This window comes from Sylvia atricapilla, chromosome 7 (genome assembly GCF_009819655.1).
Source record: "Sylvia atricapilla isolate bSylAtr1 chromosome 7, bSylAtr1.pri, whole genome shotgun sequence".
Lineage (NCBI taxonomy): Eukaryota > Metazoa > Chordata > Aves > Passeriformes > Sylviidae > Sylvia > Sylvia atricapilla.
The window spans coordinates 22,322,510-22,342,730 of record NC_089146.1 but is presented as its reverse complement, the minus strand read 5'-3'; the positions used below and the strand labels follow the sequence as shown (position 1 = coordinate 22,342,730).

Here is a 20,221-nt window from a genome sequence, read left to right as displayed (position 1 = left end):
ATTTCAGCAATGGAGAAACAAGTTCTGTTGACCAGTTGCATTATAATTTCCTTTCATGTGACATTTTAATTGTGCCCAAAATGAATCATTTGATCGTCACTTACAGATAAAAAAATCAAAAAAGACAGGAAAATAGGTTGTCTGGTTCCCCATTTTCACTAAGATTAAATTATTTCCCTTAAAAATTTAAAAATATTTTCCATGAAGTATATACTCCAACTTCTGTTTTCTCTTACTTTGCTAAAGTACTCAGTAGCCCAGAACTGACAATAGGAGAACATAACACCACCATGCTGAGTGAGCATCACCATACTTTGTAGGTAAGGCACCTCTAACTTTTTTCTTGCAATTATCTCTAAACTTATGTGCTTGACAAAAAAGATAAACCTTGCCAGCAAGTACAAGCCATCCCATTAACAGCTGAGACAAACATTTTTAAGAGGTCCTCCACCTAATAAATATAAAAAGCAGCACTTCGTTCATTATTTCAAAATTTTTTGACCAAAAAAAACCATAGGGAGAAAGAAAAACCCACTAACTTTTTTCAGAGATGCCTCCCTCAAATTCAAAACAAATGGGAACTCAAAACAAATAACATGAAGTAACAACAGAATCTTAGTTAAAGAAATATATCTCCACAGGTATTCGATGATTCATTTTGAATTTTATTTGCCACTTCTAGTTTCTCCCTTCCAAAGCAGATTTTTGGGTCATCTTTCTAGACTGGTACTATAAACAGAGGTGATGATATTAAATGGCAACATTCATTACTCATTTGTTAACAAAAGAGATGACTCAGTAATCTATGCTGCTGCCACCCTACAATATATCCCTTCATCATTAGTCTTTTAAAAGAATTTTATCATCATCATCAATTCATCCAGTGGAGTTCAAGAATATGTAACTTGGCGAACTGAAGGTTTAAAACATTTATCTTTAGACACTCCAGATGGTTATCCCTAAATGAGAAGGGTTAGCTCAGAAAATGATTTGTCATTGCATTTCTTTAACTCAGGTTTTGTTTCACACAACTCTAAAAATTACCTTAAACCATAGTCTGAAGAAAAAACAGAACTTACATCTCTGCTGAAGAGTCCAGTCCAGAGTGGGTAATTATGAAGAGCAGCCTGAACAGCAAGAAAAGCCTGCTGGAACTGATCTGTGATGCTAACCAGCTGCATGTTGTTATTTATGCATGCAGCCATTGCATCATTCCAAGACAAATTCTTCAGAATTAACATGTATTGAACATTTTGATAGCTCAATGTTCCATTAATGACTTGCTCTGTCTGGTTATCAGCAGTTCCTATACACAAGGGAAAAAATCCAGTAATTAGGTAGTTAAATACCATAATATATTTTAAACACCAATGTCTCTGTAACAATCAGAAAAACCTGTTTGACTATACTTGGGGAAAAAAAATCTCAGATAGTAGATTATGCTGATAATTATAGTCAGAAGCAAACATCATTGGTCTCTTAGATAGAAGAATATATATTAAAAATTATTGTTTTCAGCTAATGTATTACTAAATATCTTTTCTCAGCTTAGGTTCACATCTTTTTATATGTTATTTTTAACCAACTGCTAAATAATTTATTGAGTTAAAAACGTATTCTATAACTTTAATTATACACAAATGCAAGAGAGCAAGTGATCTCTGCTGTAATATAGCAACAGCTAAACTTCACTCATTTATCTCAGTGGAGCCTGTGGATTTTATGCTTACGCAAATCTAATGGGCCACAGAACCTGTCTGTGCAGATCTTGGTACAGCACAGTCCCAGAACTCCTTACTGCCATTCATGAATACAGTCAGAACTGTTTTTGCCTCCACTTAACTAATTGCAGAGAATCCAGCTAGCATAGGGAGGGATGTAATTCACTATTTGTGCTCGAAGCATGGAGTGTTATCACAGCTACCAGCACCACACTTGAAGGCACACAGCTCAGTGATGCATGACTACTGCAGTTAATAGAAAATGCAAATACTCCTGTGGGTGGTGAGGTTAAGCATACAAATGGTAACCCCAAAAGCTTTATACACAACCAAAAATAAATTCATTCTGCAAAAGGCAGAACCCTCCTGATATTTAGAATATTTGGAGTAGAAAAAGGCTTGCAAGGGGTGAGGGGAGGCATCACTCTATAAATAACAGTATAAAAATGGCTGATTGATAGGCTGACACGGCTATTTTCCAAAACACAAGACAACAGAAACATAAGATTAATTTGATAGCTACAGCTTTCAATAGATCAGAAAACTGACAAGGCTCAAACAGATTGTTTCAAGTGGTTTCTGTCTGCTGCCACATGCTTTCACTTAGTAAACAGCTACAAAAGAGAACCATGAAACCCAGGGTGCTGTCACACATCAAGGGGTACCAAATTGGAAACAAGGCAGTAAGTAAAATAATTTCTGAAAAAATAATTGCTGATGATTACCATCTCAAGAAATTCTGCAAATCACAATCATGCCAAGATTTCCAATGACGATGATTCATCTTTTTCTCGATGATAAAGCCCTAGACAACTTGGACTCTCTCACAACTGACCCTACAACCTGCTGATGTCCCGCCCAACTCAAGCTATCCTTAGATCCCTAACACAGTATAAGACCAGACCATAGCAGGACACATAGCAGGGGACATTCTCTGTCAGTCCAAAAACCTTTCTCATTACACCTTCTACAGCTGTGGCAAAGAAGTGTTGAGTATTTAGTCACTCCAGACTAATAAGAGATTGATATAAACAGATACATTGTCAACCTCCAATTCATAAGTCTCCTGTTCACATTTTTATGACATCTTTTCCAACCAGACTTCTAATCTTAACACTTCAAATTTCTGGAGTATTTGGCACTGAATAAAGAAGATTTTGTATGTTAAATGGAGGTGGGAGGTAGAAATCTCTGCCTATTTGAGAATGAAGAAGGTAGGTGTAGGCTTGGGTGTTTTATACACCTAGGTTTCTTTGTGTTTGATTTTTTTTAGAAGAGGGCATGTTCATCACTTAAAAGGATTATTTATATAAAGGAACCTACTCAGAAGTGGGTATGCTGAACATTAGCCCATAGCAGTAATCAAACGCACATAATAACTATATGTGTTTGATCTTATTCCAGTAATTGGTATTGGCCAACCCACACGGGTACATCTGAATATTATTTTTAGTTCAGATGAAAAAAAATCCCACTCACACCAACTCTCAAGTTTGCTCTGGGGAGAGACCAACTTCAACATTCAGAGTCTATGATACTTCATATTCTCATAGAACTCAAAGACAGAGGATGTATTTAAGGAGGATATAAATATTGTGAGATTCCTTCCTAGGGCTTCTCACTTCCACAGTTCTAAAAAGGAAAAAGGAGTTACTTGTTCCACCCCTCAGTGCACATGACCTCTATACCCACAGAATATTAAAGACCCGTCTGCTGAAGTATAATTCCACTGAAACTGCACAAAGTCTCTGAGGAAAACAGATTCTCCCTGAACTGCGCTATGAAAAACAATAGGGAAAATTCTGAATGGCTGACGAAACAAGCCCCAGATGATTACTATCTCAAGAAATTCTGCAAATCACAATCATGCCAAGATTTCCAATGAAGATGAATCATCTTTTTCCTGATAATAAAGCCCTAGACAACTTGGGCTCTCTCACAACTGACTCTACAACTGCTGAGGTCCCTCCCAACCCAAACACCCACTCCTCAACACTCTGTTTTTCTAAAATTTACCGTCCTAGTCTCTACAAGTATCCTGCTCTTCAACAGAAATCATTTACATGCATTAAAGTCTCCTGGCACATGCACCTTAAGTTTAAATTCTGGCTGCAATTTATTTTGACTCTTCAGACTTACCTACAGACCGCTGGCATATACCCAAGAAGTGCCTGTCAGCACAAGCAGTGAAATTCCATGTTCCAACATATTGTGATTTGGGATCATTGAGGATTACACCACACTGATTGTTAAATTCTTCATCAAAAAGCTAAGAAACAGAAATATCCTTATCAGACTCAAATAAGGTATAAACATATTTGTGTCAAGGTGAAGTAACATGAGTCTAGGAGAACCCCAGCTGTCTGAACTTGTTTGAGAGGTTTCAAAGGAGTGGTGCAATACAGCCTACCTGTTTTACAAATACTACCAGGTGCCTGGACTCAGAAAGTTTCCTAAGCCAAATACACTTCAGAAGCTGTCATCCAAGTAAAGGTAAATAGAACCCCAGCACTGTCAGCCACTCTGTTGGCCAGTTAAAATTACTAACTGGGGAATTCTGGTCTGTTACATGGGGGGGAGGGGGGGGGGCAGTGTTTGACACAACATTCCAAATTTCATTACTCAACAGGCCCGAGAACTCAAAAGTCAGAACTTACATCCAGTGGAATTTTCCTTAATCTTCCTGTCAGGAGTGGATGAAAGTTACTATACAACAGTCTACTCTCATCTATCCATTTGTTTTCCCTTGTACTGAACAGGAACTGTAAACCAATCCAAATATCTTTTGGCAGGCCAGGAAGCAAAGACGTTATATAATCTGTTGGACAGAACAGTAGATGTACATATTGTGATTAGGAAAACAACAGTTAACGTCTGAAAGAAAACTTCCCAAGAGTAAGACAATGCAATCCTTTTTTTGTTCATTTATTTTTCCAGCCCTTCATGACTGCTGAATGCTTATCATCCCTTCCTTCCATATGGTATCACCTTTCATATTGATTTTATCTGAAAGGAGCAGGCTATTGGTATTTGTCCTTCAAACTCTGAGTTGAGGAGAAGGTAGGGGATTTAACCTGTTCCTTTGCCCACTAATTTGGAGTCTTTTACTTACACACAAATTTAAGAAGCTGCTTTTCCAGAAGCCTGCAAGATCTTCTACTATCTCCTGCCCTTTCTGAATTGATGGAGGAAGTCTTATCTCCCATCTTTCTCTTTTACATAACATAAATCAGAACATTTATTTTTTTATTCTGGCAGAGTTTGTCCACCCCACCATCAGAGAAAGCAGGACAGGTCAAAGGAAGTCAGACTTAGCTGAAAAAAAAATTCAGCCAGGTAAATATCAAATCAGATCCTTCTTAGTGAGCATTCTGGCAAGAAACAATGGGCTTTGGCAACCCTTCAGGTATCAAAGGCATTCACTAAACTTGACTAGTTTAGGAAGACAAATAAAAGTTATGTAATTAGCTACTGGTGACATGTTTCAGCTATTAGTAACATGCCAGACTAGCCACAGCCTATCTTCTGAAAGAGACAAAGCCATTGTAGATTTGCATGTCAGGGCTAGCCCAAGAGGAGTAGGGGTAGCCCACAGAAAAGCGCATTTCAAGAAGACTGTGTCTTCTTTCCATATAGGTCATCTCCAACACACAGAGAACAGTAAAACAAGCAAGACACAATAACAAACACTTCTAAATGCACCAAATCACAAAAGGGATTCTGCTATGTAACATTTCAGAATGGCTGTGCTTTTCCAACCTTAAATGCACACAAAAACAGACAGGCCTGAAGACATGTATATTCCTACATATAACCCTATTCCTCCCCAGTAACAGCAGTAAAAAAAAAAAAATTTACCATTAAGCTGCTGTCTGCAGATACATTCTTCACTTTTCTAGTCTACTTACCATATTTTGTTTGGCAAGAGGTTATTTGCTTATAAAGAAAATATGCACTGTGGGCACTGCAGAATTCAACTGAGCTACCTCAGATACACCCTTAGAGAACTCTTAATTATCCACAAGAATACAGCTGCAAATTCAGCCACATCATTCAGCGGTTTATTGCAGAACATCATTTGCAGCCAATGTGAACCCATTTCTTCCTCACTGCATTTCTCTCATCGACTTTAGCTGACTTAGGTGAAACAGTTCTGTTTTCCAGTCCTCCTGCTTTCCATCCTCTCATCAGTGTCCTGAAGAGCTCACAAGGAGATCAGTTTGGACACACACTGCCACATTAAGCTGCTCTGCACACGCAGAAACAAACAGTCCTGTGCTCCAGCTGGCACTGTATTTGCCACCTCATACACACACCCAGCTGAGCTTCTCTTGGAAGCAGCTTCTACAGTGTTTTTTTACAGTGCAAAATCTACAGTCTCAGCTACGTTTTAGCTTGCAAAGTCAAACAATTTTTCATTTAACAATGACCCTTTTATGCTCAACTCTCAGTGCAAGGTTCTGAAACATTTTTCTTTTTGTAACAGGTTATGATCATAGAGAGAAGCTGCTCTTAAAACTAGTTTCAAATGTCTGCTAACTGCATTTCCATGTTATGTTTCCAGTGATGAAAACAACAGACAATACATTTTTAACCAGTCCTAGATTTTTAGAATGCACTTAGTATGCCTATGGATAACTAAGTGATTTATTCTCAAGTTCTTAAGCAGAACTACTCTAAATCTGGAAAAGAAGCTGCATACTAAAGTGTCCCCATCTCTCCTCCGTACCTTGGTCAGCTTGATCTGAGATAGATGGAAGAGAGCCTCCAAAAGTTACACACTTTTCATTAGCTGCATTAAATGTTAAATGTTCGGGTTTCATCTTTAGAAAACACTGCAAAATAAATATAATTAAAATTATTTTCATCATAGCATTCTGCCTAAGACATAAATCAATATGCAAAGGTTCTTAAACCACCCCCAAAAACTCACTTCTCATTTCCTGCAATAACATAAAACTATTTTTTGCAGAAAGCAAGGGACCTGATACTAGCTGGAAGCATTTATTCAGTTCAGCAGAGCAGCTAAATATAAAATGATCCCCCTGACTAACTCCTCATTCGTAGTCAGTAATTCTTATTTGCTACATCAGAATCATGTTCTGTTTTCAGAATGAGAAACCACAAATGAACTCTGCAGACAGATAGTGCAGGTCAGGAACTTAAAATAAGCTACCTCTGGGGAAAAACTACATGGGAACTCCAAGGTCTAATCTGCAATGATGTGAAGTAAGTTTGCAAACCTTGGCACAAAACAATGTGCAGATCTGATGCACATATAAAGACTTTAGATGACTGTTTTAAAAGTAGTACTGAAATAATAATACTATGGCTTCTTACTTGGTTAATTCTTAAAAGCTGCTCACTAATTTTTAAGTAAGTTTAGTCATTAAGGCAACTCGGGAAACAGTGCCTGCCAACTTGTTGCCTGCCTGCCTATTTTACTCCAGAAGAGACACAACATGCTTCTGCCACAGAAACCTCATCCTCTCCCTTTCTAATCCTTCTCTTCATTCAAAGAGAAGCCCGAGATTAGGAAATACAACCAATGTTCTTGGACCCAAATGTGTGATTGTGGCTAAGCAAAACAACCTGAACATGAATGCTCTGAATTTAAGAAACCATCAGCCCTGAAAAAGGGACAAAAGGGGAGGAGATTATTTTAATCACTACACTCAGTTTCCAAAAACCCATTTCTAGTCTATTCTTCAACAGAGAGGATACCTCCTCCTCTCTTTTGGAAAGGCATTCCAGCTTACTGGACTATGAAGAATAGGTAAGGATGATGAATCTGTGTTCTTGCTGTACCTTATTCCGGAAACGGTTCCAGCCTTTAGGGCAACCTCCTCTGACTGGGCGGTAACTGGGATCGTGTTTCTCTAGTAAGGAGGCATTATTTTTTTCACAGATGAAGGGCAGTTTCACATTACAGTTAACTGGGTAGTCTGCAGAAACAGAAGTTTTAAAAACCAGCTATGGCAGTGCCTATCACACTCCATTTGCTATCCATACTTTATGACATGACAAAGAGCAATCTGAATTGAAACCCTTTTTGGTGTAAGCACAGTGAACTACTATGCAACTGAAAGCATTAAAAAAAGTAGTAGAGCAAAAGGCAAGCATAAATCATTCATATCAGACAGTAGTACAACAGTCCTAAAGATCCAGAGTGTCACTCTTATTTTCAGTATTAACACTTCTTAGAGGTGAGAGAGAATACTTGAAAACAGAATATTATTGAAAAAAGATTTCGTATAGGAGGACTAATCTTGTATCCTGGCAAGAGTATATACCTAAATGTCAAAAAATCCCAAAAGGAATCCTTTAAAATCTACATGGAGAGCATCTGACCTGCATTGCTTTACATGACTCCTGCAGTCATAAATGGAGTGACTTCCTAGTCTAGAGCAATTTTTAGTTAATGGAGATTAAAACAGTTCAGCAGCAAACAACTGAATAATGGGGGAAATGTCCTTGAAATGCTAGAAGACAGGAGGAACTTTTTGTTCTCTGGAGGTTATACATGTTCCTCAACATAAGTGTCAAAAAAAGGAAGTAATAAGCTTCAAGTACCACCAGGTGGCTTTTTCATTACTTTGGTCTCCCTCTTACAACATGACTCCAACAGTTAATGGAATTTGTGCCCGCAGATATGTACACGGTTGCAAGTGTAGAGTCAACCTCTCTGTAACAGCTCTTGGATAAACTCCAGAGCTCAGAATATGTAGCATAAACACAAAAGCCACTAAACCCAGAGTTTACCTAATTAATTTCCATTGCAAAAGGAGTGACAATCTATCATAAAAATTGGTCATTTGAATGCAGGTTTGCTTCTGGTCATTAAGAGATATTACCATGGCTTCTACCATGAGGAAGTAATAAATGATTCAGCAGTCAATCAGACTATCATGAAGAAGCCATTCACTCCTAATTTGCTATCAATTTGCATTTAATAGAAGAGTTTGGGTAGAACAGTAATTACTACCTGTTTGGTTTTCAAATAAACACAGCAATAGCAGAGGGAGTGAAAAAAAAAATAAAAACAGCCTTACCTCTATACCAGTTCTTTCTGGAAATATACCAGCAATCTCTCAGTAATCTATCATGGAAGCGTGGAAATAACTGTAAACTGGATATAAATATTTCAGAGTTAACCTCCAATCCAGTGTGACCTTCACGGAGAAACTCTGACAGCAACAGTGTCAGTGCAAACAAAAATTTAGGCTACTAACTGTTTCTAGATGCCCTACCCAAACTAGGCTAGAAATAAATATGTTGTAGGTTCAGCAGTTACACAGCATGTTCAAATTAACTGTGTTGAGATGTGCAGAATGAGGTTATTTATCATCATGCTGCAATCACAACACATTGTCAGGACAAGTGAAGGGAATAGGAAATAGCCCTGGTTTTCTTTTCACAATAGTACATTGCTATAGTATTTTGGAAAGTGAAGGACTTTCCTCGTAAGAAGCCAAGGGATCTTCTCTGCAGCTAAGAAGGGAATGATGCAAGATTTGCTGTGAGTCATCCCAACCCTACAAGGCTACACAAAAAGCCTTCCAAGAGTTTGGTGTTACTTAACTAGAAGAGTGATGACTTAAACTAATTTCCCATTCCCTGCTCTCTCAATCCTCAGAGTCAACAGACTGGGCACCTTTTTTGTCAGTTCTCCAAATGTTAACAGAACACAGAAGATCGTCTGAAACCCCATAAAAACATTTCAAAGGTCAATGGAATCCATTTGCTACTAGCATCACACATTTCAAGGATTCCCACAAGACTAAGGTGCCTAAGCCCAACAGCACAAAATTTAGAGGCTCTGATAACACACACAAGAAATCGACTATTAAATCAGTTACAATAAAATTACTATGAATTAAGTACTCTAGTTAACAATTCCTAAAAAGCACAAAATAAAGCTTACAAAAAAGCATCTCATAATTATTCTACATACGGTGAATGATAGCTGTAGCCATAATCAATAAACTTCAGCCACCACTTCTGTTCGCTGTTTGATAACTGCGGAAGTAAAGAACAAAACCCACTATTTTACAACCCACATAGAAAGAGCTCCTGACTCTAACAAAGATAGAGCAATCTGACAAAATTAGTCACAGAGGTACTGAATCTTGACATGTTTTTCTCAAATGCCTTACAAGAATGTGTTCTCACGCCATGAAAAATGCAAACCCCTTTCAATAAAGCCTATCAGACCATCGTGCATTTCTAATTAAATCTTCTCACAAGGTGAAAAACTGTATGTTGTCCTGTGCACAAAACTAAGAACCAGTGCAACTGTTAATGAAATATTTGCAGACAATAGGATGCTTGCATGATGGTCCTGCTATGACACTTATTCATCATTCAGAGAGTTTTGCTTTTTAAAACGCTGTTAAACCTATTTTTAAATTTAAAAATTCTTTTAGCAGAGTGCCATTAAAATAGCTCTCTTTTATCCCACCTTTTCTTTTTAAGTACAATTGAAAACCATTGAGGCAAACAAGAAAAAGAAAGGCGGATTAACATTTTCTTATACTGAAAAATTTGGCAAGTAAATTTCCCTGCAATGGAAAGTAACTGTGAAAAGAGATTACACTCCCTTACCTTTTCTATTTGAGATAGTATTGTCCTGAGTTTTGGGTAAGACTCTACAGAGGCTAAATCACTATCATTTTTTTGACAGTAGGAAGTAGCTTCCTGGTAGCTCAGGTTTTTATCTGGTACAAACCACAGCTCTGCTCCATCAACAACAAGTGGGGCTCCATGAATTCCAATTTCATCTATGCAGAAGAAATACCACATGAGTAAGAAATGAATTCTAAAAAACAAATCTTTTCTTTTTCTGAATGTACTAAGAAATCACAATCTGACACTAGGAAGAATCAATACTCTGCACTTTCAACTCTCTCAAAATCAAATTCTATCAAATTCTACCAGTAATAACCTTTTCTGGCATGAAACAAGTATTGCAGTAGCAAAAAAAGGTAACAAAATTAATAAAAGATATTGAGTATAAACAACCCAATGCACATTGTGGAAAAATACAAAAGAAGTCCAATTACCTGGTATATACCATTCTGGTGTCTTTGGTGTGCTACCTGTCCAGAGGAAAAAAGGAATAGTCACTGAATTCATCTTCCAAGAAAAAAACTTGGTGTGGCCAGCAATAATAAAGTGATGATTAGTACTCACACATCTCAGTATTCATGATGAAAAAAAAAAGAGAATGAAATCACACACAAGCTTAATAGTTTAAAATAAGCTGATATACAATTAACGGCAGCACTGCATACCTCCATCTCACCCATCTGTGGTTCTTTTATCACTCAAGCATTGAAGTAGTATTTCCACGAGTACCTTTACCCAACAAGAAAGTTTCATCCCAAGACACCTTTTAATCAACAACCCAAATGTAAAAGTCTACAGGATTACATTCCATACTGCATGAAAAAAACTGGATCTGTGCAGATATGTCATATTATTCTTTTGTATTCCCACTGCTCTGTTTCACTACAATGAGCTTGTACACCAGTTTTACCAGAAGGCTAGTTCACCTCAGGTTGAAGCAAACTGTACACCCAAAATACTTGTGGTGATTTAGTTAAAAATATCACTTAGAAAGATTGAGCCAAGTCCCCAAATGCTGCAACTCCGTGGTTTATATCACCACACAAGAAACCACTTCTTACTTCATGAGACTAGAAAGAATACAAGAACAGTGATACTGCATCCTCCTCAGGGTCAATTTCTGATCTAAGTGTATGTCTGTTTGCATGTGACATCAGTGAGATATTTCACGTACTGTCCTCTTAGCAGTTCTGAGAGGAAACAATAAAAATACTGCCTGCAAAGTTTCTGTTATAGGGCAATAATTACAACTCATTGTATTAAACTCTTTATATGAATAAATGGAGGTAACTACAGTTTACCTTTTGTTATCTGGCAGACCCATTCAAGCTTAGCTTCACAATCAAAAGGCCTGAAGTAAAATTCCAGGTCTCTGCCTTCATGGAAGTAAAATCTCCAAAATGATCTCCGTGAAAACTGTGAGGTCTGCATACAAGTAGAAACAGAGAACTGAGCTAGGACAGCAGAGGCCTTTGAAATGTAAAATTGAACTGTATTTTAAAAGTCATTTGGAAAGTCAGTGTATTTACTGTATTGTTAGTCATACAATTTATTTTGCAAATAAAAGAGCAGATACAGCTATAACTTCAAATATAACTCTCCATGTTAGCTAATGCTGTGAACCAATTACATTAAGGGTTTCAGGTCAGTCTGCATAAAAATGTCTTTAAAGTCTTTTCTAGAAATAATGTTTTTTATGGTTTTGTAGTGCCCAGTTTCTCATCAATGCTTCTTATTAAATTATCTATTGCAACTTGTTCAACTTGTTCAACTTGTTCCCCTGAAATTATTCTCATTTCTTCTGAACAGAAGAAACCATCTGAACTGGAACAGAAACAACCACTCTTATTGAAGATTATTTCTTACAATCAAGCTTGAAGAAGTGACTTCACTCTTGCTGATCTCTCCAGCAAGGAAACTTTTTTCTCATTTATTGAAATAACATGTCTATAACTAGTAACGAGGAGAGGAAAATTACTACATTCACAGCATTCCCTTCAAAGTGCTTCTCTTTGTCTAAAATTTTCAGAGCTCAGTGCTGACCACATTCTCAATCTGGAGTCACAAACACAGGAGAAGTGAATGAGGGAAATGTCTGTGAACAGAAGGAAAGGGATGCAATTATCCTTTCCCCCAGTAAATCCTAAAAGCAGAGGTGGTTCTATTTAGGTTAAAAGGGATGGTAGGTACTGCAAAAGTCAGATGATACTTCAGAAAAATCAAAGGCTATTTTAAAACTCATGCCATCAAGACTAAATTAAGTATTGAAGAGCTTAATCAGGAATCAAGCTGAGGTCTGACATTTGAAATTAGAAACCAACAGAGCACATACAGTCTATTTCACAAGTAAACAGGGAAATACACACAATAAACACAAACATATGCTCTGTTCTGGCTACTGCACTCACCTTCTTCAGGTTACAAACTTTTTTTTTTTCTTAATCTGCAGTTAAAAAAAGCTAATATAGATTTTTAAAAGTCATTGGTAGGGCTCTCTGTGCTTTTTTGTTTTAGACTCCATGACATATCCTTAAGAATTACATGTAATATACAAGACATCCATAGCATGGCATTATGCAATACAGAATAGCATTGCTACTAAAATACTTTGTAGTTTAAAAGGTTCAAAAGAAGTCCTATGAAAGGTTATCATTAGCACACCATTTGGCTCATAAAAAAGTATTTGTTTAAGGGAAAGTTTGTAATAGGTGTAGACTGATAAAGGGAACACTACAGCTTTCTCCCTATAGTAAGAAAACATCTAAACCTAAATTCAGTATACAACTGGAAAAAAGCATTTTTTCCAAGTACGTCCAAGTAAAACCCCACATTATTAAACCCCTTGAAACTCACCTTTAATGCAGCACAGTCTCTTGTATCATACTCATCTTCCAGATAGTCAAGTGGCATAACACTGGTTACCTACACGATGATGGACAGGGTGAAAGAATCAGCATTTGACGCTTTGCTGTGGCAATCCCAAGAGATGACCATTCGAACCTGGGCTCCCATTATGTTTATTACTATTAAAATATGTGTTGAATGGCAGTTACTCCTTCAGTTTTGAGTCTCCATGTCTGTTTTTGGGGGGGGAGGAGGAAGAACTCACAATTTCAGACAAATAAAACAATTACACTGAGGAAGATATTTTGGTAAATAATCATAACAATGAAATGAGCTGATAAACCCTCCCTTCTATTGTGGCATGAAGATACCTTGTTCTCTCCACCAGCTCTCGGATGTTTACTAGTATATTTCTGTGTAATTATTTTAATATAATGGAGACGGAAATCAGGCTAACCTTTTAAAGACATGTTTTTAATTGGAAATCTGCTTGGATGGCAGCTCTTAAGTGCACAATCTTCTTATGAATTATTAATCTGTTGAAAGACCTGACATATTTTAATTAAAATATTTATCAATTTATTTTCAATTCTGTCCTACAAATCAGTAAGTCACATTTTCTGGTTAAAAGTTAACTTACAGGTTTGTTATCACTCCATTGCCAGGTTCCCAAAGAATCAGGACTCCTCTTATTCATTCCAATCCAGACCCATCTGTCATTGCTGCAAATAAACAAGATACAATCTTATGCCAAGCATATGGTTCAGCTCATTTAATAGGAAGACTGACCTGTGGCATGGCATTATTTAGGACCAAGCAGTTCAAAGAGAAAACAGACACAAGGGCTAGGACCTCTTTTGTACAGAAGAAAACTAAATCAGGTACTTCCTTTGTGGGCTGCATCACCACTTCATCAGTTGTCACTTGATATAATGGTCTCTTTTCTACACTTTTCTTCCAGAATCACACACAGAGTGTTTATATGGTTTGGTTCCCTTTCTCGCAACCACATTAGGCTATCCCTCAAATACCATCAGCTCAAATATATACTTCCTCAAACCACAGAAAAGCTTCTACTCAAAGAACGGGTATATTTCCCTTAACTCCGTAAGTGGTACAAACACACTAAACATGGGCACCTATTTCAATTATGCACCTTCATAAATGAGGCGCAGACATATATCAGCACCTAACACCACTGACTTCAATGGCTGCATGAGCAAGTGACAGTAGAAGTTTTAGTCCAGTCAGAACTGAGATTTTTCCTAGATTTTACTTCCTCATTTTTCAAAAGCAGCAGATATTTTAATCTAAAATTTCAGTTATGTTCTAGGATACAAAATTACCTGAAAAAAACCTCAGGTTTACAATGTAAATACTCAAATCTGGAAGCAGCAGAGGGGAGAAAGACCATGAGGTTTCTATGAAATCACAGACTACATGAAACCCTACTGTGAAAGAGCTGTGGAAAAGGCACTCTCATCAAGGTGTTCTGACAGCAACAGTAAAGCATTGATGCCACATTACAGGGCTCCTGTAGAACAATATCCCATGTAACACTATCCCATCAGGGTGCAACAAATACAGAGAAGAAACAGAGGACATTTGAGGGAAGTAAGAGTTTAGGCTGTTAACAAGGATTAAGGATTTTCTTCTCTAGTCTTCCCTTCTAGACAGGGAGAGGATACAGCTATTCTTTATAATATTTTAGGAAACTAAGCCTGCAAGAAGAGGACCTATTTGAGCAAAAAGAGCATCACATCTGAGGGAAATCATGATTCAAAAACAAATTTAAGCTCGAAACTGGACAGAGACATCTGACCAGCAGAGGTCAGAGTTTGTAAAAGGCTCCCCAGAAGGCAGTGCTGACAAACTCAGTGATTTGAAGGCAGAACTTGGAAAATTTATGAAAATTACTTAATTACTTGGAGGTATGGACTCAGAATCAGGCTTTGCCACTAGCTTTCCACACATATCACCACAAAGATTCTGAACAGTCTGAAAATACTGATGGTGCAGCACCAAGAAACAGCTTAACCCAGACTATGTGAGCTAAGTATGTGAAACCCAAAAAGGGCAACAGTACTTTACTTGGTAAAGTTTCCTTCAGGAAGAAAAGTATCAGCCATCAATAAATCTAAATTTTTTGTTCTTTGTTCTCAACTCCAGTAATAGTTTTCTGACATTGGTGAGATAGTGTGATCACTCTATGATCTTATCATATTCATCAATCTTTAGTCCTTCAATGATACAACTAAGGAGACTTTAAAGAGCCTAAATGCCCCACATTACTGCAGAGGGAAAACTGTGAGCCAAACATTCACAGCAGTCAAGCAGCTAAGTAACTTTTGGCTATTTGCCTTTAGGACTTTGTTTTTCTGTGGCTGTTCTTCCAATTAAGAAGCAGACATCTCCTCCTAATTGTCACCTACAGACTTAGTGCAGTTTAAGCAGTTGGACACCACATAGGAATATTTACTAAAAAGAAAGTTTGAGACACTCATTTTGAAATTATTTGCAGTAATTACCTGAGGCTCTAGAGCAATTTTTCAAACCCTTTCAATTTGTATTTGGCCATTATATAATAGATAAATTAAAAACAAGAAGTGTGCCAGGTCAAGAATTTCTCCAGTTTACCTCCCAAATTACAATTACTAGCCTGCAAAGAGAAGTGTTTTCAGCTGACTGGGCTCTTACACATTAATGTACCTCTTTTGCTTCTTTTGGAATTGTTCAGGCATGACCATGAGTAATTTAGTAACTGCTACATTACACTTGACAGTACTTTTAAGCTTCAGTAAAGCCTTCTGATAACCCACTGAAATTATACTGTCATCTCATCACAGGAAAGAATCCCACCAGCTATTTAAGACAAAGACAAATGAAGACTCTCTATTGCAACTAAGCTTGCAGCAAGGAATTTGCTTGTGCTTCACGTATCTGTCTCCTCATTGCAAAGCATTTAAAATTCATCCTATGGACTGATATCAAAATGGGTTTATCAGTGACAGGGTGTTCTTTGAGCTACACTCCTGGACCTGTCTCTAAAAACTTAAGTTTTAAACTAAAGTTTTAAACTAAAACATACATGCAATTTGTACTTTACAATGGACTCCACACTGATTGACACTGAAAGACCCTAAATCTCTAGCAATTCCTGCAGAATACTGGTGGTTTTATTTTTACACAGAGCTAAACATTAATTACAGTCAAAGTACTACAGGAGTGAATAAATACAGTTCAGATTGTGAAGGGATTACAAACCTGTAATTTTTCTGAAACATATTCTAACTGTCAAAATAGAAAATTATATTCTCTGTCCTTTATGACAGCTCCGACACAAGATTAAGAGCCAAAGTGAAATTTTTAGGGCTTGGAGGTCAACTTAGTTCTTGACAAGAGGTAAGGTATACATCTGGGCAAACTCCTTAATGGTGCAATTTAAGGCACTATTTAATCTTAAGCGTGCTGGCCTAAAACTCTGCATGAAGCCCATCTGCCCACCCTGTTCTCCCTGCTGTAATAGGCTACTGCACTAGCTACATCACATCCTGCTAATTACCTGCTCCTGAATGGAAGAAAAGAGAAGTAGAATTAATGCAATTACATCAGCTTGCATCTCTGGTTTACTACTGTTTCGGCCATTCTGTTAAGGTGGTTTTTTTTCTTTAAAACTCAAGTGTTTGTGAGGCTTTCTAGATTCAAAACAATTACAGCAGCAGAACTGTTCATATAAAAGGCAACCTGGATATCTTTCCAGTAAGGTGTCCTTGCAGGAATGTTACTTCCAACCAGTCCAAGCTATTTCTCCTCCTGTGTCCAGCACTGCTGCCAGCTATAAGGTGCAGAATGCTCACAAACAAAAAGTCCGAAAAGAATAGAAGTAACTGAACCAGAACTGTTCTGCCTGTATCGTGTCTCTTAAAGCCAAAAGAGGTTATCTCCTGTTTCTTCCAGACAGGGGAAGGCTGGCAGACAAATTTTATTTTCCTTTCCAACGGCCATAGCCTGACTTGGCTGGAGCAATTCTGGCTCTCATTTGACTCCAAGGTGGAATCTGAGTAAAGAACAGAACGGACTAGGCAAGCTGCCCTTTTCCTGGTGAACCAAAATGACTCTTGCTAACATTTAAAAACAAACAATTCTCAATGAGTCACCAGAGAACAGTGCAAGGGGAAAAAAACTGAAACCAAGAGCATCAAGGTGTGGCTCCTTCCCCAAGCTGAAATGAATGCACTGAATGAATGCTTTAGGTCGGAGTTTGCACTGAGTAAATACAGAGAATATGAACAAACTGCATGCCAGCACACTCCAGCAGCTAATCACATCTAATATCACCTTAGCATGATTTCTCCCAGTGAGCTGAAGTATTTGTTCTTGGTGAAATAATTCACATGGTTTCCTATCTCAAATGAGCTTGATTTTTATATTAACTACCCTTGACATTTGACCCCAAAATATTTTATGCAATCAACACCTCTGAGTAATTTAAAAGCATAACTATCTTAAACAACTCATCATGTTATCTAAACAAACATTATTTAAAATATCTCAGGCAACATCAACTATGTAGTATTTCAGTTCAGAATATTCTGAAGTGCTGCAAAAGGGATTAGCTCAGAAGAAAATACTTCTCAGTTGTATGTGATATGAGCAGTTACTGCAACACTGACTACAGAGTCAATTTCCACCAGGCTCAATATATTGCCCCTCATTTTAAGTTCTGGTGCAACTATATTGAAATACTAGGACTTATCTTTCAGACTAAGTTCAAAATTTCTGAACTATGGGAAATACAGGAGCATTGTGTGACAACTGATGTCCTGGAAAGACAGAAATCTCCACCTTTAAACTCGTAACAGGAAATATAATGAATACCTCAGACAGTCTGCAAGCTGAAAAGCAGTTCCAAGCACTTGCAGGAAAATAAAATGTTACTCCTCTTTTCACATTTCATAGTAGATTAGGTGCACTAAAACAAAATTCATAATTGCAAAAACATCTGAAAAGATCTGCAGCTAGAAATGATTTGCACACTGATTTTTATTGTGGGACTTCAGCCAGTTTAGCAAAGGAATCATAAGCAGCTTTTAAACAAGCTAAACTATCTATATATAGAGCATACAAGTTTGGTTTTGTCTGTTATTAGCATAAACACTGAGTAATTTTCATGACTTGTGCACTTCTAAAAAAAGTTCACTGGTTTCTCAAGAAGGCACCTCTTCAGTCATCAGGTTTAAAAATTTAATCACAGTGTTGTGTGCTGGCAGCTTCTGCAATAATCCTGATTCAGTTTGTTGATGAAAAAATTAACATCACATAACTGGCAGCATTTGAGTTTAAGCAAGCAAAAGTTCTGAAAAAACAGACTGTCAATCAAAAAAACCATATTACACAAGGATCTGACATCACAGCAATGCCTAATAAAGCTTTGCAGTGACAGTTCATTTGACTAAAAATAAAGCTTTAAACTCATAAATTATTTAGCATTTAATCTGTTGATACCAGAACACTCAGCACACCCATCTAATGCCCATATAGCGTTAGTGCAGCTATGCCAAATAGGATCTGTGCCAACCAGATTGCTGGACACTACATTATGCACATTTTCAAAAGTTAGCACTCTGTTTAGTCAGAAAGCATTTCATGAATAAAAATGAGACATATCTGAAAAACTGAAAAAACAACTCGTCTCTAAAGAATGCACCAGTAAAGAACAGGTACATTTACCATCTAGCTGTGCCATAATGCAACACAGAGAAGGAAAAATGTATTGTAACAATAGGCTTAGATTTGCATTGAGCATCTTCCATTACATAAATTTCTCTTCCTGTGCTGCCTCTGGCAATGGGAAATATTTGCCTGAACTGTACTCCACTGACATTTTCCAGCAAGGCAGTTCAAATGCCACATCTAGCTGTTCTATGGAAAACACAGTTGTCACACACTATCTCATATTTGCCATTTTGGGTCAGCAGCAGCATTTGTGATCCACTGCAGAATCAAAATTTTAGAATATGGCTAGCTTGTTACCTGATAATTTTTCTCAGGATAGAGTGAAGTGCCTTGATTTCTTCTGAGTGGCTAAAACTAGGCAGATGGCCTCCAAGGGCTTCACAGAACCTTTCTGCCTCTTCCCAGGTCCTGGTTCGCAGCACTCTTTCACTATGGAAGAACTTCACAACAGCCAAATGTCAGAGTGGAAAATGACACACGAGGCAGTATTTTTAAAACGCTCCTGTTCTACTAAAATACAACCACCTGAGATTTAGTAACTGGTATTTCCAGAGGGAAAGAACTTGACTTTTTAACAATTTTTCTTTCAATTTGTTTGACAACAGCTAGACTCTGAAGTTTAGCTGACAAAATTTGTTTCAAACACAGCATATTCCACATGACAGACTTTCTCTGTTTTCCTTTACCAGAAAGATTTTAGAAACCACTAGCCAGCTCCTTCTGTAACTGCAAGTCAAGTTGTAAGTTTTAAGAGATGTTGTTCTTTCAAATTCATGGTGAACTACAAAGCCTAATGTTCACTGAAACTGAGCTCACTTAAGTGCTGTGCATGAAGAAAATTCTTTGGCACACCCTTGGCTACCTGTACACATCTGAGGTGGAGGTTTGGCTTACACACTTCAGCTAATGTCCACTTGATCCCCTTGGTTTCAGTCCAAGACAATTCCCATCAGCTGGATCTCTCTGCACAGACATGCTGCATTTGGTCAACAGCAGTTGTGGAGAATGTGCCAGGGCCAGCTGTCACGTCCATCAGCTATGGGACAGCTATGCAGCACAGCAGCACAGACCTATCCCTTCCGGATGCCTGCCCACACCCTTGTTATTCAGGCTGGGTTTCCCCACTTTGCTACATGAGCTGTTTACAAGAAACAGTTCATTGCAGACACTGAGTTCAAAAGTAATGAATAAATAATCCAGTGAACAGCCTTAGTTTTAACTTAATTTAATTTTTAATAGGAGGGGAAAAAACTGCATTTCTAAATACAAATTTGTTTAAGCCATTCCAGCTA

The 20,221-nt window shown here is 37.5% G+C and overlaps 1 protein-coding gene across 1 annotated transcript in view; it reads right to left on the bottom strand.

Moving 5' to 3' along the window:
• Nucleotides 1-20,221, bottom strand: part of LY75 (lymphocyte antigen 75) — a 44,280-nt gene that overhangs the window by 11,031 nt on the left and 13,028 nt on the right. The window contains exons 13-25 of the mRNA XM_066322905.1: nucleotides 19,227-19,369; nucleotides 13,834-13,915; nucleotides 13,203-13,271; nucleotides 11,651-11,774; nucleotides 10,784-10,819; nucleotides 10,326-10,501; nucleotides 9,676-9,740; nucleotides 8,774-8,850; nucleotides 7,530-7,666; nucleotides 6,451-6,556; nucleotides 4,379-4,539; nucleotides 3,861-3,990; nucleotides 1,080-1,306 (exon numbers count right to left, since the gene is read on the bottom strand). Coding sequence (XP_066179002.1) covers nucleotides 1,080-1,306; nucleotides 3,861-3,990; nucleotides 4,379-4,539; nucleotides 6,451-6,556; nucleotides 7,530-7,666; nucleotides 8,774-8,850; nucleotides 9,676-9,740; nucleotides 10,326-10,501; nucleotides 10,784-10,819; nucleotides 11,651-11,774; nucleotides 13,203-13,271; nucleotides 13,834-13,915; nucleotides 19,227-19,369 — 1,533 coding nt within the window. The remainder of the gene's footprint in view (nucleotides 1-1,079; nucleotides 1,307-3,860; nucleotides 3,991-4,378; nucleotides 4,540-6,450; nucleotides 6,557-7,529; nucleotides 7,667-8,773; nucleotides 8,851-9,675; nucleotides 9,741-10,325; nucleotides 10,502-10,783; nucleotides 10,820-11,650; nucleotides 11,775-13,202; nucleotides 13,272-13,833; nucleotides 13,916-19,226; nucleotides 19,370-20,221) is intronic.